The 27,173-nt window shown below is 38.5% G+C and overlaps 1 protein-coding gene and 1 long non-coding RNA gene across 5 annotated transcripts in view; one reads left to right on the plus strand and one right to left on the minus strand.

Moving 5' to 3' along the window:
* The window catches only part of LOC118613677, an 88,994-nt gene that overhangs the window by 37,457 nt on the left and 24,364 nt on the right, over nucleotides 1-27,173 (plus strand). The window contains exon 4 of the long non-coding RNA XR_004955671.1: nucleotides 7,533-9,375. This is a non-coding gene — a long non-coding RNA (uncharacterized LOC118613677). The remainder of the gene's footprint in view (nucleotides 1-7,532; nucleotides 9,376-27,173) is intronic.
* The window catches only part of SYT1 (synaptotagmin 1), a 470,287-nt gene continuing 455,241 nt past the window's right edge, over nucleotides 12,128-27,173 (minus strand). For all 4 annotated transcript variants that reach the window (XM_036236723.1, XM_036236722.1, XM_036236721.1 and 1 more), the window contains 2 exons: nucleotides 18,275-18,408; nucleotides 12,128-14,208 (listed from right to left, as the gene is read on the minus strand). In XM_036236723.1, the coding sequence (XP_036092616.1) occupies nucleotides 14,002-14,208; nucleotides 18,275-18,408 (341 nt within the window). In that variant the 3' untranslated portion in view covers nucleotides 12,128-14,001. The remainder of the gene's footprint in view (nucleotides 14,209-18,274; nucleotides 18,409-27,173) is intronic.

Below are 27,173 nucleotides of genomic sequence, written 5' to 3' on the forward strand. Positions count from 1 at the left end.
ATATATTTATTGATCAATATTTATTGAATGGCTATTATGTGTCAGGCACTGTCCTGGATGCCAAAGATATAGTAATAAAGAAAGCAGATGGAAAACTCAATCTTTATGGATACATTTTTATTGAGGAGAACTAGCCTATAAACAGATAAGCAAGAAAACATTTAGTATGTCAGATAGTAAAGTTTTATCAAGAAAAATAATGCAGGGTAGGGGAATAGAGGGTGATGGCATGGGGAAGCTGAAAGTTGATATTTAATTAAGGACCTAAAGGCATGAGATATGGAGTCTCTGGAGAATGACTGCTGAAGTAGAGAGAATAGCAGGTACCGCAGGGCCAAAGGCCTCTAGATGGAAGTTTGTTTGGCCTGTCTGAGGAATAGCAAGGTGGCAAGTAGTAATAAATGGAGTAGGCCAAGGAGAGGTGGTACATGATTAGCCCAAACCGTAGCAGAGTCCAGACCATAGAGAGCCTTGGAAAACATGATAAGGAATTCAGCTTTTCTTTTGAGTGATATGAAAAATTATTGGAGAATTTTAAGAAGAGGAATAACATAACCTACATGTTTTAACATGATAACTTGGGCTGCTCTACTGGAAATAAACTGGAATGCAGAAGGTGAAAACATAAAGGCCAATTATGGGATTGAGTTAACCAAGGTGAAAGACAATGGTGTCTTGGATCAGGTGGTAGGATGTTGAGAATGAATGATACTGGATGTATTTCAAAGGTAGAACTGACAGAACTTGCTGTCAGGAAAGAAGAGTAGTCAAAGTCAACTTTGAGGTTTTGAGACTTACTGAGCTGGCGAAACTATACAGGCAGCAGGTTGGAATGGAGAATGGGATCTGTGCTGTGGAAGAGCAGGGGTTCATTTTGAGATATATTACATTTAAGATGTCTATTAGACATCCAAGTAGAAATACTGAGTAGGCCGGTGGACATATGAGTTCAAGGGTGAAGTCTGAGCTGGAGATGAAAAGTTTGGGGTCATCAGCACATAAATAGCATTTAAGTCATTAGACAGGACGAGATCGCCCAGGATGAGTGTGGAAAGAGATGAAGTGTGAGCCTTGAGTAACTTCAAAATTTTTGGCATCATTATTGATCTATAACTTTTGACAAGTCCCTTGATCTCTGTGTTTCTTGATTTCTAATACAATGTTGAACAATAAAAATGTAATGTGAGCCACAAATGAGGGCCATACATGTCCTTTAAAATGTTTTAGTAACCATGTTAAGAAAAGTAAAAATGAGGCCACCATTACCTTGATTGCAAAACTAGACAAAAGCATTACAACCCCCCCCCCAAAAAAAACTATAGGCCAATATCTCTTCTGAACATTGATGAAAAAATTCTCAACAAAATATTAGCAAACCAAAAAATATCATACACCATAATCAAGTTGGATGTATTCCTGGGATGCAAGGTTGGTACAATATCTGCAAATCAATAAATGTGGTATACTACATTAACATATCGAAAGGTAAAACCACATGATCATATCAATAGATGCAGAAAAAACATTCGACAAAATCCAGCATCCACTTATGATAAAAACTCTCAGGCAAAGTAGGAATAGAGAGAATATACCTCAACATAATAAAGGCCATAAAACCTACAGCTAACGTAGTGGAGAAAGGCTAAAAGCATTTTCCTTAAGATCAGAAACAAGACAAGGATGCTCACTTTCACCACTGCTCTTCAACATTGTAATGGAAGTCTTAGCCACAGCAATAAGACAAGAAAGAGAAATAAAAGGCATCCAAATGGGAACGGAAGAAGTAAAATTCTCGTTATTTGCTTATGGCATGATACTATAGATAGAGAACTCTAAAGATTCCACCAAAAAAACCTGTTAGAATTGATTAATGAATTCAGTAAAGTAGCAGGTTATAAAATAAATATTCAGAAGTCAGTGGCATTTTTATACACCAAAGATGAACTTACAGAAAGATAAATTAAGAGAACAATCCCATTTATAATTGCATCAAAAACTATAAAATACCTGGAAATCAAATTAACCAAGGAGGTAAAAGATGTGTTTTTAGAAAATTAGAAGTCATCGAAAAAAGAAATTGAAGATACAAATAAATGGAAGTATATACCATGCTAATGGGTAGAAAGAATCAACATCATTAAAATGGCCATACTACCCAAAGCAATCCATTGATTCAATGGACTATTACTCAACCATTAAAAGAAATAAAATCCTACCATTTGCAATGACATGGATGCACCTAGAGGTTATAATACTTATTGAATATGTCACACAGAGAAAGATAAATACCATATGATTTCACTTATATGTGGAATCTAAGAAATAAAAAGAACAAACTAATCAAAAGCAGACTCACAAATATGGTGGACAATTTGGTGACAGACAGAGGGGAGGGGTGGTTGGGGGTTGGGAGAATGGGGTGAAGGGTTAAAAAAAAGTCCGAATTAGTAGTTGATAGATGGTCACAGGGATGGGGAACATAGCATAGGGAATGCAAGTAGCATTGATATGGAGGGCAAGGGAAGGGAGGGAGCAATTGAGGGGATTGTTTTATGAACTATATAGATGTCTAACCAATGTACTGTATACTTGAAACTAATGAAAATTAATAAATTTTTTAAAAAGTAAAAATGGAAAGTGGAAATAATATTTATTGAGCACAATTTAATTAGCAGAATAAAGATGTCCCAACACCAAAAAATGTGAATGTGTCTTACATGGCAAAGGGACTTTGAGAATGTGACAAATGTAAGGACCTTGAGATGAGATTATGCTGAATCATCAGCTGGGCCCAATCTAATTACATCATTTCTTGAAAATGGAGAACCTTTCCATCGTTTGTAGCCGTGGTCAGAGAGATGTTAGCAAGGGTAAGGAAGAAGATACTGCTGGCTCTGAAGGTGGAGCAAGGTGGCCAGTAGCCAAGGAATTTGGCATCTTCTAGAAGCTGGAAAAGGCCAGGATATGGACTTTTACCTAGAGCCTCCAGAAGGAACACAGCCCTGCCCAAACCTTGATTTTAGCCCATTGAGACTCACATTAGACTTTAATATTGAAATGTAAGCTTATAAATTTTGTGTTGTTTTAAGCTACTGAGTTTGTATGGCAGCTGTAGGAAAGGAATATGCTCAATGTACTCAAAATGATCATTTCCAGGTGAAATCAATGTCAAAAATTAATGATAGTTCACATTTGCTTTATTATAGTCTTTGAAACTTAGTGTGTGTTTTACATGTACAGAACATCTCAACTTGGACTAGCCTCATTTCAAATACTCAGTAGCCCGATGTGGCTAGTGGCTATCATTTTTGTCATTGCTCTTCTAAATAGTGCAGTAAGGCAAAAGCAGTTTAGTACAAGGAAGGCATGTATGTTGGTTAATTTTATGTGTCAACTTGGCTGGGTCACAGTGCTCAGATAGTTGGTGAAATATGATTCCAGAATTTTTTAAATTTTTTTGATGAGATTAACATTAAATTGGTAGACTTTGCATAAAACAGATTGCTTTCCACAATGCAGGTGAGGCTCATCCAATCAGTTGAAGGTCTTAATAGAACAAAAACTGACTTCTGCTGAGCAAGAAGGAATTCTGCCAGCAGACTGCCTTAGGAGTAAAAACACAACTCTTCCCTGAATCTTCACAATTATGGGAACCAATTCCTTGAAATAAATCTCTACATACTCTCTTGGTTCTGTTTCTCTGAAGAAGCCTGACTAACACAGTATGAATCTGAGACAAAGGAAAGAGGAAAGACACACACGCCATGCTTAAACGTCCTCCCTGCCCCCGCTTCCCCACTCCCACCTGGCCTCCATGTCCAGGGTCCAGAGTTTTGTAGGCTCATGATCACTCTGGAAGAGAAAGATGTGAAGTGGGAGTGGGTGAATGGGCAGGAGGAGAGGTGCTTTGCTGTCCAGGAAGGTGAGAGGAGGGGAGTGTGAGGCGAAGGGTCTGTGTTGGGACAGACTTTGGAAGAGAGAGCATATTCTGTTTCAGAGAGAGATCCAGAGAGGTCCGATCTGCAGTTGTGGGAAGATTGGTTTCCGTGGGTTGAAGCATTCTGAGTTCCACTAAGGGCTGGAGGGGTGGGTCCGCTATTAGTCTGCCAGGGGTACCACAACAAAGCACCACGGACTGGGTGGTTTAAATAAAAAAATTTCTCTTCTCATAGTTCAGAAGGCTGGATGTTTAAGATCAAGGTGCCAACAGGGTTGGTTTTCTTTGAGGCCTCTCTCTTTGCTCTGTACATGGCAACCCTCATGTTGCCTCTTCACTTCTTTCCTCTGTGTGTGTGTCTGTGTGTCCTAATCTCCTTTCCTTATAAGGACACCAATCAGATTGGATTAGAGCCCACCCTAATGAGCTCATTCTAACTTAATTACCACTTTACAGGCTTTATCTATACATACAGTCACATTCTGAAGTAGTCGAGAATTAGGACTTCATTATATGAATTTGGGGGTGGGGGATGCATAATATGATTTCATTTTAGTCTGCCCCACAGACTCCCAACTGAAGAATTAGCACTTAGTTCAGAGTAAGTAGTAAATAAATGTCAAGCTGGTACATGTCTTCCTAAAGAACTCTGGATGAAGCAGAAAATATGCAGGGTAGAAACCCAGGTCCTGGTGAGTCTGAAGTCACAGTGAGTTCTGGGGATGGAGAGGACAAAGAGGCTCGAAGTCTCTTGACTATCTGACAGAAGCTGTGATCATCCTGGCTAGAGGCGAAGCAAAAGTTGATGAGTCACTCAGACTATAAATTACTGTCCCAAGCCTGCTTAATTTGAGTCACCTGGGTCTGAGTCCTGGCTGTGAGAAGCCCAGCAGCACATATTTTAGGCAAATGTGAGAAAACGAGGCAACTGTGATACTGACAGGAAATTAGTCAGGGACCTATCTTCCAAGTCCTTTTTATAATTTATAAATCATCTGACTATCTCACATTTGCTGGAGGAAGCATTGCTTTAATATTCTGAAATGTGTTTATTTTTCCCTGAATTAAAAAAAATAAAAATCCTCAGTGTGTTCAAGGAAGGGGTAAGTCTTTCAGGCATTGTTAAACTAAAGAGCATTGTTTGGGTAAGGGTCAGAGGCATTTAGGGATAGAACGAACATGTATGATCTAGGACACAGCAATAATGAAGTAAGCCTGAGAATTTAGGTTGTGTTCCGCAGGGAGAACCACAATGCAGCATATTTGGAAATAAGTGTCACATTTCTCTCCTCCAAATTGCCCAGGTCTCTCTCCACACCATTCCTTTCCTTCCCACTTCAGTCACCAACCTATAGGATTTTGTCAGGAAATTTCAGGTGGAGGGGACTGCCTTAGTAAAGTCATGGAGATGTGAGCACACACGGATTGGGTCAGAAAATTGGTAGCTAGAATATGGAGCAGGGCTTGAAGGAGAGCAAGGGAGGTGGTTAATATCTGGGGACAGGCTTGAATGTGACGCCAAGGAATTTAAACATTAGTCTGCAAGGAAGAGGAAATATAGATTTTTAATAAGCAGAGTGAGGTGACTTGAATCTAGTCCACAAACTATAGCTGCCTGTATTTGTACAGCCCATTAGGTAGAAAAGGTCTTTATGCTTTTAGTGTATGTGCCACCGAAGAGAGCACAAAGGTTTTTACATTTTTAAAAGATTGGAAAGAAAAGGATGGATTATTGTTAGATGGTAGGAAGAAAAGATGCCGATAGAGAACATATTGTCCCAAATATTTTACTTTGCAGATAAAGTTTGCCTACCCTGGGCCAGATTTAGAAGGCAATAACTACCATTTATTGAATGCTTATTTATACTAGTTTTAATATCCATTATCTTTAATACACAAAATGAAGGGACTTGTCCAGGGCTACGCGGCTAAATGAATGAATCAGGATTTGAACTGAGAGCTGTGGGCTCCCAAGCTAGAGCTTGTTACACTGTGCGCTGAGAGCTGGAACAGGTGAGGCTGGGTAATGGGGAGGCAGTTGTGAGGCTCCTGTGCCATCGAGGGTGAGATACGATAAATGAGGGACTAGATGGTGGAAATAGAAAGCAGGGAGGGACCTGAGAAACTCCTCCGGGCGCTATGGGACTACATGTGAAGGAGAGAGAGAACACATTGTCACATCTGGACACTCCTCTTCCTGAGACTCCGCTGCTGCCCTCAGGCTCTCTGCCAATGCTTTTTTCCATGTCATTGATTTTTTAATCAAGCCGCCTGGAGTAGTAGAGAGGACAGTGGCCCCAGAATGAACTCTGAACCTGTCATTACTGAGGCACATGACCCTCTACAGTTGTCAGACATTAAAAGCATGATGCCCACGCTTGAGGGAGCTGTGGGAAAACTGGAACACATAACACCAGTGTATTTAGTGAAAACTTCCAAGAAACTAAATCGGAAAATTCTGGAAACTTATCTTAAGAACATAAATAGATAAAATCTAATAATAGGTAATAATAGATTAATAGAGTAATAAATAAAAATAACCTCTAAAATATCCATTGCAATGTTATTTATGTAAGAAATAAACTAGTAATAACTTCAATATCTGATATAAGAAATGGCCGAATAAGTTTTTATTTATGTACCCAAAGAAAAGTCAGGTACATAAAAATAAAAATTCTCAAGACCTTGTGGCAACAAGAAAAAAAAAGTCTTCTTTTTCACATTAAGTGAAGGAAGTTGATACTAAATTCTGGGCATACTATGACTAAAACTATTTAAAAGTGACTGTCAGCCCATATGGCAAAACATAAAGTGCGTATAGAGTGACTTTTTCCTATTTCCTTTCCTTCCTGTTAAGTTTCTATAACAATATATTTTTTTTATGAATTCAGGAATTTAAAATTGTGTTACTATCTTAATGCTTTTCAATAAAGGCTGTTTAAAATAAATAGATGATTGATTTTCCTGACAATAAATAGGAAGGCGAATGGATGTTTTCAGATAATTGAAGGAAAGTGAATAGTTCTAAATTTTCCTCTGCAGTAGTGTTTTTGGTCAAGGAAAAGAATGACCAGGCTACTGCTGTGGCCCGAGTTTGTGCCTTCGGTGCTGCTCCCCTTAGGGCAGAGACATATGGGGGCCGAATAGACACCTGTTGTTTTTCTCTGATCAGTATCCACTTTTCTTGGTGATAGCATTCTGATCTTCCTTTGAGGAACTATCCTTACCTCATTTTTGTGGGTCTAGGGCTGGAGACATGAAAGCATGCTAAATTGGAAGAAGTTTGGATTTGCTAGGGGCCATCTGTGCTGTCACATGGGGACATTGAGGGCAAAGTGGGTGGGAAGAGGGAGAGGAAGAGAGACAGAGACAGAGACAGACAGAGAGAATGAATAGGAATGGTAACGTTGTTTGAGACCCTTGATCCAGCTGTTCCTGAATGTAGTCATACCTTGAACTTCCTGCTTAGATGAGGCAATAGTTCTGTCTGTCTCCGTATCTTTGTTTTTCTCTTCCTCCCACGGCTCTTCTTTCCCCTTTCCCTTTTTCTTTCTTTTTTTTACTTAATCCAGCTTGAACTGGGTTCCTTCCACAGGTGACTCAAAACAATCCTGCCTAAAAGGATGTCAACACTTAGCTGCACTCTCAGTCCAGAGGAGATAGGGAAGTGACAGAGGTAAAGCAGACATCTAAGAGAGTGGATCCAGACTCGGTCAGTATGAAATTCATTGTGCACAGGGGGAAACACTTTGTTGGCAGGATGGTACCATCAAAGAGTGTGCAAACTCTGGGGATGTGTATTGGTGGGGGAGAGGGAGATAATCTATATGGCCGAAATGCAGATTTTAAAATGCAGGTAACTTTTTGCCAGCCTCAGAACTTAGATCACACAAATCATCAGCAGGTTTGCACGGTGTTTTCATTACTGCTCCTTTTTGATGATTCCTCCTGCATAATTATTATTCTGAAGGCTTTGGAAAATTTCTTTGTACATTTAGAATCAGGCTATTTCTCATTTTCATTTCCCTGCTTTTTTACCTTCTTATTCCAAGGTCACTGACTGTTTTATGGTCAAGATTTGTGTACAGCTTAAATCAGTTGCTGAACATCAAAGAGTCTGGTGCGTATGTAATAAAGACTTGTTGCAAGGAGGGGGTAACTGCAATCATAGTTGGAATTTTCAAATCTGTGATATTAAACTCTCTGCACAAGTAGAATAAGAATGTGATTTCTGTACATCTGTGTCACCAGGTGTGTGATGCCTTGTGTGGCTCCGAGTTCTCTGAAGAAGAAACAAGATCATTTGGAAAGTCTATGCAGCTCTTAAAAGTTTCTAATGTGTGCAGCACATATACTAAAATTGAAATAATGCAGAAAAGTTTCCTAATGTTATACACTGAATGTTTGTGTCCCCCAAATTTTTATATTGAAATCCCGACACTCAATGTGATTGTATTAGGAGATGGGGGCCTTTGGGAGGTGATTAGGTTATAAGGGTGCTTCCCTCAGGAATGGGATTAGTGCCCTGATAAAGGAGACACCAGAGGAGCTCTCTTGCTCCTTTTACCTCCTGCCGACACAGTAGGAGGATGGCCCCCCACCAGACGCTGAATCTGCTGGTGGCTTGATCTTGGAGTTCCCAGCCTCCTGAGCAGTGAGAAATAAATACGTGTGGTTTAAACCAAACCGTCTATGGTGTTTTTGTTACAGCAGCCTAAACAGACCAAGACACCTAGGGACTGGTCATTTGCCTGCTGTTCTCTGCCCTCATTCCCACCCATCTGTGCTCTGCTGTGGACTGGGGTGGGCTGTAAGACCCAGCAGGCTGTTTCCTAGACTCCTTTACCAGCTGACTCTGATTAGGATCTTCCAACGCGAGGCACTGGCTGAGGTGGAAGGTAGAAGGAGAGGAAAAGGAACCCTCGTCCTGTTTCCGTTCCTGCCAGCTTTCCTCTAGCCATCGTGAGCTGTTGCTGGATCTTCCGGCAGTTCCCAAAGCTCCAAGGTGGAGCCTCTCTGTCGGTGCCCCCACCAGCACTTGAGACCCTCTATGGTCCCGGAAAAATGGAGCTCCCACAGGTTCTAGCCCCTCGAAAGTTTTAGGCTACATTAACGTTATCTTCTCCATTTTGGTTTTCCAGACTTAGGAGGGGCGTCGTGAGCTGAATTGTGCTCCTCGTCCACCAACCCCGTTCATATGTTGAACCCCCAATACCTCAGAATGTCACTGTATTTGAAGACAGGGTCCTTCAAGAGGTAATTAAGTTAAAATGAGGTCATTAGGATGGATCCTAATTCAACACAACTCGTGTCCTTACAAGAAGAGGTTAGGATATAGGCACGCAGAGAGGAAACACCAGCTACAAGCCAATGAGAGAGGCCTCGGAAGAAATCAACCCTGCCAACGTCTTGATTTCAGACTTCTGACCTCCAGAACGGTGAGAAAATAAAGTTTTGTTGATTTTAAGCCACCCAGTCTGTGGTATCTTGTTAGGGCAGCCCTATAATACAATTACAGCTGGGATCTATTAATCTCTGGGTTAACCCACTGTCTCTGCTCTCTCAGCCCTCTCTATGTGGTCAACTTCCTATAAAATTTCCTCTTTGAAACACCTGGAAGTGGTTTTGTTTTTCTGACTAAAACACCTAATAAATATCCCAAGTGTATATGTCCTTTTGGGAAAACACGTTGATGAAAGGACTGGATGGGATTTTTATAAATCATTAAGAAATATTCTAGTTTTGCACCTAAGGTCAAGACTGTTTAAGAAAAAATATTCGCCACTGAAAACCAAACAAATGTATTTATAGTGCCATTTTTTTTTCCTTGCACCTAACCCTACTGGCATTAAATGTCCTTTTCTCAGCTTACATTTAGAACTCTGCCAGTCGTTTCCTCAGAGTGCACAGTAATGAAGTGGTCTTTCCTCTGACTAAGTAGTTTTGGCTTGGTCCCTATCCTTATATGGCAGTGCCTAATAGAAGCTAGCTGAAGGGAGTAAGCTGTAGCCAGCTATCACAGACCTTGTCATGGGTAAACTTTAAGTCTTGTTAAAGTGGTTAAGTTTTGTCCCAGTCTTGCTTACTCACTGACTGGGATAACTCCTGTGGGTTCTTTAGGACTTCCCTCTAGAAAACTTTTCTTGATATCTCCTCCGACCCCTGCCCCACCAAAGAATGTCAGAGGCTGGCTTCCCCAAGATGCAGACTCTGAGATGAAGGAGTTTTACTGGGGAGTCCTCTTTGGAACAATACCTGTAAAGGAACAAGGATAACTGTTAGGGCAGAGGGAGAAGTTGAACTGCAATGCAGTTGCAAAAGCATTCTCAACTAACCCTGGGGATGTGAAACTGAGATAGCGCCTTAGAGAGATCCAGCCAGGGACATGGGATGTGGGCACCCGGGTGGGATGCATGACCTCTTAGGTAAGGCAGCTTCCTCATTAGAGGGCAGAGGGACACGGCTTTTAGTCCTCAGCAGGGAAGGCTTCTGGCAGTTGCAGGCTGCCAGTGGGATCAGGGCGCCACACCATGGTGTCCACTATAATTGGTCTAGCGAAAGTTCTTAGGGATTCAGGGAGCATATCACAGTGTATTGTGATGGTGCATTTACATGTCTGTCTGAGACTATGGGCTCCTTGGGGTCAGGTGTACCTTATTATATCATGTATCGTATCTCCAGCATCCAGTAAAAACATGGTACACTGTAGGCAGGTGATAAATGTTGAATTTTTTGAGGAAAGATGTTTACTTGTTTCACCTTGTAATTGCAGTAGGCAGGGAGTTTATCGTGTCACACTGTCCTCCAAAAATGGAGTTTAGAAAATCTCGTTTTCGGTCCCACTCTGGAGAAGCTTTATGACTTAGGCTCGAGAGTGAAAACCTTGGAGGACACAGTTTAGGCAAAGCAGGGAGCCTGAATATGTGCCAGATGAATTGATCATAAATAGGAACAGAGAAACACATGTTGAGAATGACTCTGCCCAGGGGCACTGGGCGGTAATGGCCAAAAGTGCTCTAGGCATTGTTTTCCCTTCAGCCCTTCCGTATTCACAGACATGACTCAGAGGCTGGCACTCAGTGCAAGCTTTTGTGGAGCTGCCTCTGCTTCCTGCAGGCCCCAAAGTCAATAGGCCATAGACTTACCACCAGAGTCAGGTAAGAAAAAGAGTCGAAAGGCAGCAACATCAACAGGAAATAAAACATTTTTATTGAATATCCATGTAATATGTTAAGTCATTTTTAACAACAATCAGAAAACTACTATGGAATTCACTACACGAAGTGAAACGAAATTTAAACCACCTCATCAAAAATGAAGGTAAAATACAGCTAAAGGAGTTGGCTCGGGCCACGAGCCATATGGCAGAAGAAAACACCCCAACATTTCTACAAGGTACAGAGAAAACCCACACATAGAAACACTCAAGCAGGCAGTAAATATACACAAAGGCAACTAGGATCTTTCTAGAGCATCAGATTCTAATACTTTACACAGCTTTGTCTCAAAGGTTCATGTGGCTTATCTGAGGATGAATCTTGGTCTTAGAGCAGGTTCGGTCACTGACTTGTGAAAGATGGCATAGTACCAACTAATTCTATGGTGACAATATCCCATGTCTGGCAGTGTTGCAAGAGAATGCATTAGTAGTACTTCAATGCAAGGAATAATGTGTATTCAGCAGCTCGAACCTGCTTGTTTTAAAGTGTTGTTTTAGTGTGAACAACTTAAAGCTGAATACAGTGAAATTAAATGTCAGTTTCTGGTATTTAATGAATTTTAGAAGTCAATCAACTCCCTCTCTTTGGTAGTGCTTGGTCCTTTAAATTAGAAAGATTCTCATTTGACAATTTTGTTCAAACCGATATTTAATCTCACATCAGGACTTGGTGCATTTTCTGTTATCTATGTTTTTTAAAAAGTATGGACCATCCACAGAGGAGGGAGATGTTATTCTTCATTTGTCCTTTGTGTCTGTCCCAGTTCTAGAGTTTGCTGTGACTGGGTTGAAATGTCAAAGGGCTTGCTTCTTCTTTGATGAAGAAAGAATAATGACAGGAATTCTAGTTTTATTAGGAAACAGCCAACCTCATGTTCGAAGCCTCCCATCAGCCCTTTTTGAATTCTCTTTGAGTTTTTTAAAAAATGTGGCATGATACTATAAAGTCTGAACATGAGGCTAGTGCTTAGTTTTCCTTCATTTGGTTTGGTGTTTGTGAAGATCAGCTTTCATTTCAGAGCATCACTACTTCCTGTGGCCTCGGAGTTAGATGGGCCACAGAAGTGAGTGGGAGAAAAGACTCACCGTAGTGTGAGATGCTAGGCTGCTCTTTCACGGAGTGGTCTACCACAGTGGGGAAAAACATGGAATATTGCACAGTGCTTGACAAAATGCTGTGTGTTCCACCCCATTCTGTGAATCTTCCTTGTCCTATGCATAGCTTTTCAGTTCTGAATTGGTCCTTTGTAATGAGAACTGTTTGTGCTACACACACTTTGGGCAGTGCAGTAGAAGGGAATGGCAGTATTGTTTACAATATCACTACGGGGTAAATTGAGTGCTATCCACTGAGGAAACTACGTGTCTAAGCACACACGGCAGTCACAGTGTTACACAGAGCAGTCCTTGAAGACTCTTATGGAATGACTAGTAGCTTCATAATAGTGCCATTTACTACATAATAACATTGAAAACATTTAAAAACTCCTCCTAAATCAAGCATCTAGAATACATAAGAGGTTGCTTCAGTTTTCTAGAACTTGTTCTTGGTTTTGTTTCACCATTTTTTAAAGGACAAATTAAAACTTATTTAAGTAAAAAGAGCATATAAAAAGATCACTAGTTGTCTGTTTTGGCTTAATTGAAGTGCATTCAGAACTATGGCTAATTGTTTATTTTTTTCATCTTTTGATGGGATTACAATACTGTCTGTTTACCACAAAGTAATTTTGTGTAATAAGCACAGATTGCTGTGTTAAAAATATTCTGCATTCCTTCTAATCTGGTTTCGTATAATAAAATATTTTGTTACAAAGTCTAGTGTGCAAACCTTTTGAATATTAGAGATGTGAAATCTGGAATAGAATTCACAGGATGCACATTTTGTATAAAGGTGATAACGGAGAGCTACTTTTTTTCTTTTTTAAATAGTCAGGCAATATTTCAGAAATGCTGACTTCTCCCCTCAGCTTCTTCCCACCCACCCCCATCCCTAAACAAATGCACACACACATGCACGCACACACACGTGCATAAACACACACACATGGAACACCATCATATTGTTAATCTATATGCAGTAATATGAAGTCATTAACTCCTGTACAGTTGTTTCTTCAAATGTGAGAGTGAAGCCCTGGTTTTAGCTTTGTAGATATGTACAGACAGATGCAATTCTGTTTTGTGGCTATGCTTCCTGAAGATCGGCCTGGATGCTGCTCAGATCATACTAATTTGCCTGTGAAGAAATTCTATAAAATTGGATTCACCCACCAAATATGTGGTGTAAGTGTATCTTGGTACGCAAATGATTCAATAGAAAGCTCAAGTTTAAGTTGTCCTTTAAGATGTCAGTTTCACTGTGCTAGTGCCTTACAAGTTGATATTTTTGCTGGAATGCAGACGATACTATATTTACCATATAATATATTATCAGCTCTCCTATATCTCAGTCAATTTACATAGTTTAAAATAGAACATCTTATTAAAAACATCTAGATATACACAGATTAGGAAACGCTTACAACATACAAATACACAAACTAGAAATAAATCTTTAGCATACTGGTATATACAACAGTGTGATACAATAAATTATTTCAGTCATGCTCTATCTACACATCATATTGCTTAAAAGAAGAGTAGATTTGGAGGGCAGTGGTATGATGAAGGACTCAGGGGCTCTCTATGTTTAAATCTGTGCAAATTAAAACAGGATTTGAAGTACCACTGAATTGTGTTAGGAATGCATGGCTGGAAACATGAAAGGACCCATATTACTGAGGTATTTACAGATACTGGCTAAAGAGCACTATGTGGGCAAACGCAGAAAGGCTTCTTTCCTTTACTTCTTGACTGCCAGCATGGCGTCAACTTCCTCCTCTACCTGTAGGGTGTGCCACTGGGCAATGGGTCGCCTGGGGTTGGCCAGCATGTCTGACCAATGTCGCAGCTCCGCCCCGGTGCTATTGTAGCCCACAAAGACTTTGCCGATGGCATCGTTCTTGCCAATCTTGTCATAGTCCAAAACAGTTACCACCACTTGCACTTTCTGAAAGAGGACACAAAATAAATATCAATCGCCCAGCTCTAGAGATACGTCCCTAAGGCAAAGCTTCCCTGAGATCTCAGGAATTGAAAATAAGAAGAATCAATCTCCAAAGAGCAGGACAAAGCTGAAAATGACCTGAATATGTAAATCCGAGTCATCCCTATTTCGCCATTACTACATTATCATCATCATCACTGTTGCCATTGTCGTCCTCATCTTCAGTATCTTCGAAAGCCTCAGAAAATGTTAATTTTTATTATGTATTTGGCATTATCCTCAGTCTTTAAATGAACTACTCGGTTACTTCTCACAATAGATGGTATTAACATTGGCATTAGATAGATCAGATGCTGAAGCTCAGAGAAATTAAGTAACTTGCCGGAGGTCATACAAGGAATGAGATGTTTGGTTTTCAGAGTCCATGCTGTAAACGGCCATGCTCTGTTGCTTATGTCAACTTGTATTTACCTCTAAATCCATTCGTTTCAGTTGTCTCATCAGTGAAATTTCTAGCCTTGGTACTCAGACCTTTCTTTTTTTGGTTATAATTCCCAAAGCAACCATGTACTGCAATCCCATTTTGGGGGAGGGGAGGAAGAGCTAGCATTTTACATAAGACTGATACAGAATTTTGTTGTGAGTATAAAATGTGACAGTAGAGTGAATGTCTTTAAAAAAATAGTAACTGAGTAAATCTAATTTTTCTCATTCATACATTAAATACACATTTGTTGAGTAGCTACTACTATGCATCTGGCACTGATATCGAATGGAAATAACCTTTTAGGCCATATATGATTTATTTCAGTGATTCCATTAGATTTTGAGAGTTTATTTAATAACTTCTATTTTGAACTGAACTGAGAAAAGCAAACCCATAACATTATGAAGATACGAAAAAAACCCTTTTTAAAAGCACATTTCAGTTCTGCTTCCTAAGGAATAAATATGCTTAGTTGAAATACGCAGTGGCTCCAATTTAGAAATGAAGGGCAAAGATAAAGGAAGAGTTTAGAGTAAAGTAGAATGAATAGTATTTGGTGGCCACTGTTAAAAAGAGCAGAAAATGTAATGATGGAAGCCAGAGACCAGTGGAACTCCAGCTGAGCTCTGGCCCTTTAGTGTAGTTTTTACTCCGAGGACTGCATTCTTGCACCAACATGTGAGAGAAGGCGCCCAGATACAGCTCCAGATCAGAGGAAATGATCACTTTTCAACGTGGAATTTAGAATGTAAAATGCCAAACACTGGCAGTTAAGGAAACTTCTAACTTCCTTTGTGCAGCCTTAGATCGATTCCATTGTCAAGGGAATTACCTGTCCACAGAATGGTGTCTGGAACTGAGAACAGAATCAATGTGGTTCCGAGGACTTTTCCCATGGGAGTTCATCAGGACAGGGTCATGTTGCAGGGAGAGAGGCAGGGCATTGGGGACAGTGTGCTCCCAGGTAACAAGAGTTATTGGAGGTTGAAATGAAGACTTGGAGTGGGTTTTGATTATTCTCCTAGGAGTGTATTGATTAGTAGCAGTCAAATATCCTTACGAGGGCCTTCGATTAGTTTTTCCAGCTGCATATGTAGTTTATACGTTTTTTTTTTTTCTTTTGTGGGGGGGGATGCAACATTTTCATGTGCTTATAAATGTCAGCATATTTCACTTTCAGATTTTATAGGTGTAGAGACAGAAAGACAGATAATCTTGTAACCTTGGGAGAAAGAAAATCTAAATCCCTATTATAGCATGTAAAATGTTCAATTATTTCCTCTAGGAAAATGCAAAGACTGGGAGAGCAGCCTCCTAGGAGGAAAAAAAAAAAAAAAAAAGAACAGAACAAATTGACTCAAGGAGCAGAGGAGGAGGGATGCAGTCAAAGGCATGTTCATTATTTTTGTGCCTAATGTACTCTACATGGGGCTCAGGCTCTCTCTGTGCTGACAAAATGTTATCTGCTCCAGAATGCTGCCCCAGAAACCCAGCATATGTCTTGTTTTTCATGTGTTTCATTTTCAATATATTTGCATTTGCTGCAATTTATAGTTGAAAAGGGACATTTATTTATATTTTTTCAAGGTATAGAGTTATAGCTCAAAGGGGAAGGTTTACAAAAGAATTTTTTTTTATCTCAATGCCCTGCTTTATATTGTTTTGTGGAATTAAAAAACAACATGCTAGGAGGTGTTCGTTTCCATAGGAAGAAGGTCTTAGAACTCAAATGAGTTCACTGAACAAATATTGCAAAATAAATTGTTGGGGAAAATTGGATGTTTTAGGGGTTTGCCAGTGGGTCTAAAGCAGTGAGCTCACTGGTTTGGGCTAGTGAACAAGTGATTGTGGACAGGGAATCAGTGTCCTCTGCAACATCATTTACTTATATAACAGATGCTGAAAGTAAATAAAATGTATAGTTTGCTGCCATGGGAAAACGTCTATAAAAACCATGAACCAATCAGGATTGTGGGATTATTGATTTTTTGAAAGCTTCCCTATACAATACAGTAGCTACTAGCCACATGTAGCTGTTTAAATTTGAATAAATTAAACTTAAAGTTTCTTGATCACATTAGTGATTGAGATGCTCATTACCCACCAGTGGCAGGTGGCTGCCATCAAGGACAGCAGAAACGATAAACATTTCCATCCCCACAGAGTTCTATCGGACAGTGCTGATTTAAATATTGCTTTAATCTTATCATTAGATCCATTTTCTAATAAAATGTTAATTTGAAAAAAGAGACAATATTAGCATTGTGAATAGTAATGATGGGAGCCTTTGCTGAGTGTTCCTATGTACTTGGCACTGTTCCAAGTGCTTTGATATGTATAATCTTACTTTATGTGGATTCTGTTATTATTCCTATTTTATATTTGAGGAAATTCTAAGCCTTAGTTTCCTTGTATATAAATTGGAATAATAATGGAAACTCGTAAGGCTATTATAAGGACTAAATGAGATTATGCCTTTAAAGTGCTTAACTAGGGCCTAGGCACTAAATAAACATACAATAAGTGTAGCCATATTATAATAGCTTTCTTCATAAAATAAAGTTTTGGTTCATTCATAAGATACTATATTCTAAGAATAGATTAAAATTAAAAATATGCAATGGAAGAATATTTGCTGACTTTTGCTATTCTGGACCTTTAGAAGGTTCCAAGTTATAGTTTTGATGCGTACCTTTCATTTCTCCTTCAAATTACTGGCAAACTTTTATATTACTGAAAAGATGGACCCACATCAATTATTTAATAAAATGTAAAAATAGTCTTGCTTTAAGCAATTTTACTCTGTGATATTGATTAAAGATTAGTAAGAAATAGCCCATAATTATTAGATGTAAACTTAGGATTTCAATCTAATTATAGATATGAAATGAAGAAACTTCAAATATATTTAAAAATTACTAAATAATGAGGTCATCTGCTATCATTGTGGCTATACATAACATCCTATTTTGAACATGTTAACCACAAGGTCTTTTAATAGAATACTTCCTATCATAACAATTATTGTCTAGAAAATAAGGATTCCATTTTTATGAAAATACCCATCCACTCCAACTCAGAAACAGGAAGCTGAATTTAAACAATTAAAAATACTACTTAGCCTAATTTTCTTTTGTTTCTTAATAATGAAAAATTAAAGACGCATATTTAGTATCAACCAAAATATTTCTCTTATCTCTTTTTTTTTTCTATAAAGATGTGTTAAGAAGAATTTACACATGATAGCCTGGGAGTAAATAGTGGCAGCTCATTCGCTCTTGGCCTTTTAATCTTTGTGGATGTATTGTTTGGGTTAGCAGAGTTTTTCTGTTGATTTTCTTTTTCTCCATTTTGTTTCTGCTCAACAGAACGCCAGCCTTTTTTGGCTGATGAATCAGCACATCCTGCGCTGTATATTTTCTTTTCCCTCTTCAGGTAGCTTTAGCATCAAATGTGCATGGGAATAAGAATGGCATATCTAATGAAGGCATGCCACTGATAATTTGCAAGATCTGTGTGTTTAATTTGTATGGTCTGAAGAAATAAAATTCAATGGGAAGATAAAATTATGTTTGACATTACCTGGATTTGCTCAAAGGGTACTTCAAAGCTGAATGATTCGTTGTAGTAGGGGTTAAGAGTGTTCTTTTTAATTGTTGTCTTTTTCTTCTTCAGCCTCTTACCATTCTGCATCAGATGAATCTTTACATAAGGATCTGAAAAATAGAAAGGAAAACTTTAGGAGATCAGAGACACACACTTTAGATTATAATTAATTTATAAAAAGACTAAGTATTCCTAATTAAAAAAAAATGATCGTATAGCACATAATTAGTATTTCTAAAATTTCATATTTAATTGAGAGAGTCAAAGTAACCTATGCGCCATATGTTTTGCAATAGTATTGTCAATATTTATAGTAGGATTTAGTAGAAGAGAGCAGTGGTGTGCTGGTAAACCAGCTCTCTGGAGAAAGAAAGTCTTTACATGTAGCACTGTCAGTATCTATGGTATCAACACTCTCAGTAGCTGATTTCAAGCTACTAACAGTTTAACAACTGACTTAACTCAATTCCTGAGAATTTAATAACTGGCTCTTGTGAGCTGGCAAAGAATTGGCTGCAGTGAACATTATATAGGAATAACTTGTAATAGAGGACAAAAGAGTCATTTAATTTATTCATTTACTCAGCCAATGTTAATTAGGCCTCAGTCCTTCCCTGTTTTCATGATGGAACTTCAGGCTTGTGGGGAAAATAGACAATAGACTTGTAAAGAAAAAACAAGCAACGAACTTACAAATTGGGAAGACCGCTCTGGAAGAAAAGAGTAGAACAGAAATATGATAGAGACTACCAGGATTAGTATGGTGAGTCTAAGGTAGGAATGAAATTCTTAGATCACTCACTTAAGATCTCTCTGAGGAAGTAACATTTAACTTGAGATATGAAGGTTGAAGGGCAACATGTGTGTGTGTGTGTGTGTGTGTGTGTGTGTGTGTGTGTGTGTGTGTAAGGCGGGGGCGGCAGGGAGAGAGAGAGAGAAAGGAATATCCAGGAATTGTGCCAGAACATGCCTATGAAGACTAGGTAAAGAAGATCTTAAATGGTTCGGAGAAAGGAGAATAAGCCACTACGCACATAGGCGATGAGAAAAGGAACAGAAGATTCCCTTAACACTTTCCCCAAAGCTTCATTAGGTAAGTATTAAGTATGTCACTAGAAGGGTGAGATGATTCCCATTCACAGCTCTAATTACTAATGGATGAATGACCTACCTTCAGGTCACCAATAACCAACTCCCAGGTTTGATAGGAAAATCTCTCTAATGTTTTCTTAAACATTTTTCTACTTCATATATAATGCATGTTCATTATAGAAAAAAACAAAATCAGGAAGCAGTGATAAACAACAAAAAAAAGAGGAACTTTTAATCATCCATGATTATACTCCCCTAAAGTAACCACTGCTAAGCATTCCAAAATTTCTTTCCTCTCAGAACATGTAGAGCTGGGAGGAACTTTACAGATAATCTAGTCTATCCACATATTTTTAGAAGATAAAACAGCAGACCAGAAAAAGTTTTTTTGTCTCCCTCTTCCCAGCTCCAGTAGAACATAACTCCTGAAGGATGGAAATGTGGTCTGACATATTCACTAATCGAATTTACTAAACAATACTTGGCACTATTCAATTTTTGTCAAATAAATAAATACACCTTCTTTGGGGCCTCATAATCTGAGTCCCCTTACTCTCAATCCTGTCTTCTTCCCATTGCCCCAAATCCTGCATTACTTGGATATGTGTAGTTTGGGTTTTTGTTTGTTTGTTTTTGTTTTTAACGCTGCATCCAGCCGAGGGGCTCATGATGAAGATTTTCATCAAAATGAAGACTATCTTTAAAAACTGGACCTACGGATGAGAAACCAGCTCTGGCAGCTAAATGGTTGGTCAGTTATTGTAAATAATTGCAAAGAAAGGGGAAATGTGGGCTTTTTAAAAATTGATAATCTGTTTTGACCTAAGGTTGATATTTGGTTGAGAGACTTTGTTTGCTTATGAAGTTCCCTGGCTCCTCCATCCCAATGCCTTGGACATCTACAAAATGGTCAAACCTCCAGTTGCTTTTTGGCACCAACATCCAAATACTAAATACCCCCCAAATCAATGTTTATGCCTCCTATGTTTGTGCATTGAAACTTCAACCTAACTAAGGCATAGGTTTTCTCAAGAGAAGTGTGATGACTATGTATTCATTTAACACAGTAAATGACAAGAAAATTCCTTATGCATCTGCCATTTGATGAAGTGAATTAAAAACCCAAGACAGTTTCAGATTTTGATATGAACTCTGATGTGATGTGATCAATGCTTTGGGGAGAACACAGTAATTTGGAAAGGGTGACCAGCAAAATCCTTCCTGAGGAGGCCAGGTTTGAGGTAAGAACTGAATGACAGGAAGGAGCCAGTCATCTGAAGACGTGATGGAAGCTTGTACTGGCCAGAAAGAGCAGGACATGTGGAGGCCCTGAGGTGCACGTACTTCCATGTGTTTGTGGAATGAAAAAAAGGCAAGAGGAGACAGGCAGCTGGTAAGGTCAGCAAGGTAACTGAGCAAAATCTGCCAATTCTGACAACGATTCAGAGGTATTCTATTATTTCACAATACTTAAAAGAAAGGACAGAGGCCTGGAAAAGGAGCAGGTTTGGACGTGTTATGAATAAGCAATGTCAGTTTTAGCCTTTGCAGATTCGTTCTGATACAAGTACCAAAGAAACTTACTTTGCAGGCAAAATTCCCATCTAAATCATGACCAAATCTGACAGTAGCTCAGAGATGTTATTTTTTTTCCACCCAGCTTTATTGAGATATAACAGGCATAACAATTTGTAAGTTAAAAGTGTATCATGTGATGATTTGATATACATATGTTTTGTTAAGTGATTATCATAATAAGGTTAGTTAACACATCTATTCACTCATGTAATTACAATTTTGTGTGTGTATGTGTGTGTGTGTGGTGAGACCATTTGAGGTCTACTCTCTTTGCAGCTTTCAAGTATAAAATATAGCATTGCCAAATGTAGTCACCATGCTGTACATTATACCCCCAGATCTTATTATTCATCTTATAACTGGAAGTTTGTATACTTTGACCAATATCACCTTTCTCTCATGACCCCAGTTCCTGGCAACCACCATTCTATTTTTATGAGGCTGAATTTTTTTTTTAATAGATTCCATATATAAGTGAAATAGATAAGACAGTATTTGTCTTTCTCTGTCTAACTTATTTTACTTAGCATAAAGCCTTCAGGGTCCATTCATGTTGTTGCAAATGGTAGGATCTCCTTATTTTTTATGGCCGAATAATATTCTATTCTGTGTGTGTGTGTGTGTGTGTGTACACACATTATTATATAGAATTTTATTATATAGTATATTATATATTATATACTATATAATACTATATAATAGTATATATACTATTATATCTATGTCTATATCTATATCATCTATATGTATCTTTTCCTTTTCCATTTACTCACTAATGGACACTTGGGTTGTCTCCCTGTCTTGGTTATTGTGAATAATGCTGCAGTGAACATGGGGATGCAGATATCTCTTTGGATAGTAATTTTATTTCTTTGAATGTATACTCAGAAATAGAATTGCTGGATGAAATGGTAGGTCTATTTTTAACTTTTGAGGAATTTCCATACTGTTTTCCATCGTGACTGTACCAATTTATATTCCCACCAACAGTGGACAAGGGTTCTCTTTTCTCCATGTTCTTACAAGCCCTTATTCTTTCTTGTCTTTTTGATAATAGCATGCTAACAGGTGTGAGTGGTATCTCATTATGTCTTTGATTAGCAGTTCCCTCATGCTTAGTGATTTTGAGTGTCTTTTCATGTACTTCTTGGCCATTTGTGTGTCTTCCCTGGAAAAGTATCTATTCAGATCTTCTGCTTCTTTTTAATTGGATTATTTGTTTCTTTCTCCTTCCTTCCTTCCTTCCTTCCTTCCTTCCTTCCTTCCTTCCTTCCTTCCTTCCTTCCTTCCTTCCTTCCTTCCTTCCTTCCTTCCCTCCCTCCCTCCCTCCCTCTCTCTCTCTCTCTCTCTCTCTCTCTCTCTCTGCTATTGACAAGTATGAGTTCCTTATATATTTTGGATATTAACTCCTTATCTGATACATGGTTTACAAATATTTTCTCCTATTCCATAAGTTGTTACAGGTCTTATTCTTTATCAACTTTTGTGCCTGGATAAGTCTTCACTGTTTAAACTTGATATGTTATGTACCTGAGATGGGCATATTTGAGTATCTTCTTGATCTAGTTATCGGAAGTATTTGATTGCTTCTCTATTTTTTCTGGTCTTCTCCATTTTTATACACTCCTTAATTGACTTGGTTACCTAAGTGTCTTCTGGAAGTGTCCTTTCATCATATTGAAGTTTTGTCCTGAATTCTTGGAGATGGCCCTAATCCCTTGATTAGCTCATTAGTAACTTCTGAGATCTAGACTTTGCTCCTATCTTCTTAACTATAGCTGTTTTCTAAATGGAAATATACCCACCTAACTGAGTCACACTCATGTTTTTAGGATGTACATTGTACAGCAAGGATCACTTCTTCTACAAAGTAGTGTTCTAAATAATTAGACTTGTTTTGTTTTAGAGACTCTTCTATAAAACAAATTCTTGTCAATTCAGAGTTTCTTGGTGGCTTCGAAGTCCTGGTTGTTGCATAAAAGAACATAATTTTATGGAAATGGTAAACCAGGCTGTAATAAGAATCATTAAGGTTGCTTTTGCTTTTCCTGAGTACAATAGCTGGACACCATGTGTGGCATCTAAATGTCTATTAGGTTTTTGTAAACATGTAAATAGCATGGGGAAATATGCAAGCTACAAAACTGGGCTACCGTCCTCAGGGATTCCATATCTCTATGGCTGCATTGCTTCATTCTGTTCTCAAAAGACACACCCATGGGACTCTTCATCGTGAAAATGCCAACGACCCTTCTTCAACACCATTTAGATAATCCCCGTTGCAGCCGTTGAAGCAACTATAAGACCTGGGACCTTTGCTTCTTTTATTTGTTAATTTATCTTAAAAAACCAGTAGGGCCTTTTTGTTTTTCTTACTTTGATAAAAAGAAAGGTCTCTTTTCTGATGTCTGTCTAGTCTCTAACAGTGTATGACTGTAACTTTTCACTTCTGGAAAGTGATAAACTAGAAAGAAGGTTTTTCATTCCTAATAATAAACTGCAGGTACAATGAGCGCAGATTCATTGCCTCATTGTGGATGATTTTCAGGTTTATCATTTGGTTTCGTTATCGATGTAACACTGCTTCCCTTGAATAACCTTTCGTCAGGTTTTCTTTTTATATGAAATCGGCTTAACTGGACTTCACTTCCTTTCTGTCATAATAGCTGTTATGACTTGGAGGTTTTTCAGGACGCTGTAATGAAATCACCTCAAACTTTTATATATTGAAAAGCCTTTTTAATTTACAAAATTGAGGCTTTTGTTTCTAATGTTCATGATTATGGCAGGGTGAACAATAACTCCCCTAAAAGATGTCCACATTCTAATTCTCAGAACCTATGAATATGTCAATGTATATGGCAAAAGGGACTTTGCAAATGTGATTAAGGTTAAGAATCTTGAGATTATCCTGTTTTATCAACGAGGGCCTGTCCTAATCATGTGAGTCCTTAAAAACAGAAAACCTTTCCTGAGTGTGGTCAGAAAGAGATGTGACAATGGAAGAAGGGCCAGAGATATGCCACATTGCTGGCTTTGAAGATGGAGGAGGGGGCCACAAGCCACAGAATCCAGGTGGCCTCTAGAATTTGGAAAACGCAAGGAAATAGATTCTCAACTGGAGTCTCCAGAGAGCAATGCAATGCCCTGCTCAAACCTTGATTTTAGGTCAGTGATACCTATGTCAGACTTCATACCTTCAGAACTACAAAATAATAAACATTATTTTTGTAACTAAAATGTGATACACACACACACAAATATTATTTAGCCACAAAAACAATAAGGAAATCCTGCCATTTGCTGTTTTTAAAACTAAGTTTGAGGTAATTTATTATGGAAGTAATGAAAACTAATACAACCACCAAAGTTGAAGAGAGGATTCTTTTGTTTATCTACCAAGGTTTGAGGATGACAATTAAATCTAAATAGGTCTAGAAAATGATCTTTTGAAAATAATTTATATTCTTTCCAATCTTATAAAAATGATTACTCTGTTCTGCAAAGCATAAACTTTCAAATAGATTATCTTTTTAATTAAAAAAATGTTAACTAGAGCATATAATCAGGAGATAATAGTTATGTACAAATGTTTCAGGAGTCATGGTAAGTTAGTGAAAATAGATGAAATGCTAGCTGAGAATAATTTGTAAAGTAAGATCCATTACAAGGTTTAAGATAATAATGGTCCTTTATATTTGTAGAGTAGTTTAAGATTAGAAATGTTTTTAAATTTTGTATTCTCTCTCTCTCTTTTTTTTACACCTATGGCACCTGGTTTTCCTAGGTGGTCTCCCATCTAAGTACTAACCAGGCCCGACCCTGCTTAGCTTCTCCAGATCAGCCGGGATTGAGCTTGTTCAGGGTGGCATGGCTGTGGACTATTATTATCTTCACAACAATCCCAGTGAGAAAACTGGGGCTTAGAAAGGCTGCCCCCAAGCAGTCAAACCATGGTCTTCTGACTCTGAACCTGTCACTCTTTATGATGTGTTGGAAAAACAATTTAGTATAGTATTTACAAGTATAGACTCTGGAGCCAGACTAATTTTAATCTTAGCTCTGCTACTAGCTATGTGGTCTTGTGCCATCGTTTCTTCAAGTCGAAGTGGTGAGAATGATGATACCTAGCTCATAGAGTTACAAAGATTAAATTAAGTTACTATGTGGAAAGTGCTTCAAAGTGTGCCTGCCTGGCACATATTATTAATAACTATTATCATAGTTTTGTGTAAAGGCTGACATCTAAGTCATGTCAGACACTCCTTCAACTCACTTTCCTGCATTGGTGTTCACCATTAAGCAAATGGGAAAAACTCTTTACATTTCCTGCAGAAGTAAGTCAAGCTGCCCCAAGTGCCAGATTTACTTCTGAGAAGAAGCATATCCACTCCAAGTGACTGGTTCATTAATGAAGAATTTAATTAAGAATTTAATCACGTATGAGATGAAAGAGAAAGGGAGAGCTTCTTTCATTATGTATGTACGAGGTGGTATTGAGGTCTGAGAAGAAAAACTAATCCAACATTTTGTAGTTTTCTCCTGCTCCTGAAGTCAATAGATCAAATTACACAGAACAGAAAAGTTAAACTTGAGAGTTCTGAGTGTAATCTTATTACTGAGGCTCTAGAATAGTGAGTTGAAACTATGATTTTTTGAGCTTTCTTTCCAGATACCGAAGCCAGCTAATGTTGATATATTTGGGCATATTATATATGAAGCATCCATTTTCCTTATGTTGCTTAAAATGAGGAAACAAAAAAAGGAATTCCTCAGCTTTGAAATTTGTTGTTGTTCTTGGGGATAGAACATTAGTTTTTGGAGAGGAGTAATATCTCTACTTCCTCCCTTATTTTCTGTTAATTCCGCTTTACTGTGAGAAAAATTTATAGTCTTGTTTCTTCCTTCTGTTTTCCACCTAGCCTTAGGACTAACTCCTCCTCTCTTTGTTTTCACTCCTTCCTATCAAAAAAGGAGGAATAAGAAATCATTGTATTAAAGCAACAGTAAGATGGTTTGCTGAGTCATTTATTGTATGTCACCACCAAGGTAGTGAGACTTGGAATCACTGACTGTGCCATGTGAAAGGAGGCTCCCGGGGACCCAGAAGGAAGACCAGACGAATGCTTTGCCAAGTGGCTGTTTTTAGGGATCAGGATATAGATGTAGTTTGACTGGTTTTGTGATTACTCAGTCAGCTCCAGCTTAGGAGCGACTCTCAAGGTGGAGGGGTGATTCTACAGCCTTGCCAGCTGGACAGCCCCTTCTGAACATATAATACATAGAATGGATCTGGTGTCAATATTTTTGTTAATTTTGTCCCTATTTAGGAACTAATTTTGAGTGGAAGACCTCTTATATGACTCTCCCATGATTGGTAGGGGTTTCCTTTCTAAAGGGTTTCTTCCAATAACCAATTCCTAGCAGGCCGATCTAGTTCAATATTTAGCTCTAGGTAGAGTGAGCTATCACCTACACATGCATCCCATCCCATCTTTGGTCAGGGATTAAGAAGGGTAATGACATATATATGCTCCTATTTTTCTGCTGTTTCAATTACTATTCTTCTCTACCATTTACCATGCTGTACAAAGGCTTGGTTGACTTGACTTTGTCTATGGAAGGGATGGGAACGCAGAGGCTGGGTATGGCAGTTCGAAACACCCTAGAAGTTCTCTTCCAGGGAACTATCGATACCACCTTCACTGGCATTGTCCACTTGTTACGGACTAGATGTTGGTGCCCTCTCGAAATTTATATAGTGAAATCCTAACCCCCAATGTGATGGTATTAAGAGGTGGGGTCTTTGGAAAATAGTTAGGTCATGAGGGTGGGACATATAAGAAGAGATATGAGAGAGAGATCTTTCTCTCCACCATGTAAGCATACCATTAGAAGTCAATTATAAACCAGGAAGAGAGCCTTCACCAAGAACCTGACTAGGCTGGCACCCTGATCTCATACTTGCAGCCTCCAGAACTGTGAGAAATAAATGTCTGTTGTTTAAACCACTCAGTCTGTAGTGTTCTGTTGTAGCTGCCCCAGCAGACTGAGAGAGTAAGTACTCTTCCTGCTAAACGTTCCCTTGTTTCCTCTTTTTCTCTTTATGTTTGAGCTGACCCTTCTTTATTTTCTTCTTTCTTTTCATCTGTCCCAAGACTCTCAAAGACAAATTTATGAGCTTAATCACATTTGATATTATTTT

This window comes from Rousettus aegyptiacus, unplaced genomic scaffold, assembly GCF_014176215.1.
Source record: "Rousettus aegyptiacus isolate mRouAeg1 unplaced genomic scaffold, mRouAeg1.p scaffold_m13_p_2, whole genome shotgun sequence".
In the NCBI taxonomy this organism is placed as follows: domain Eukaryota; kingdom Metazoa; phylum Chordata; class Mammalia; order Chiroptera; family Pteropodidae; genus Rousettus; species Rousettus aegyptiacus.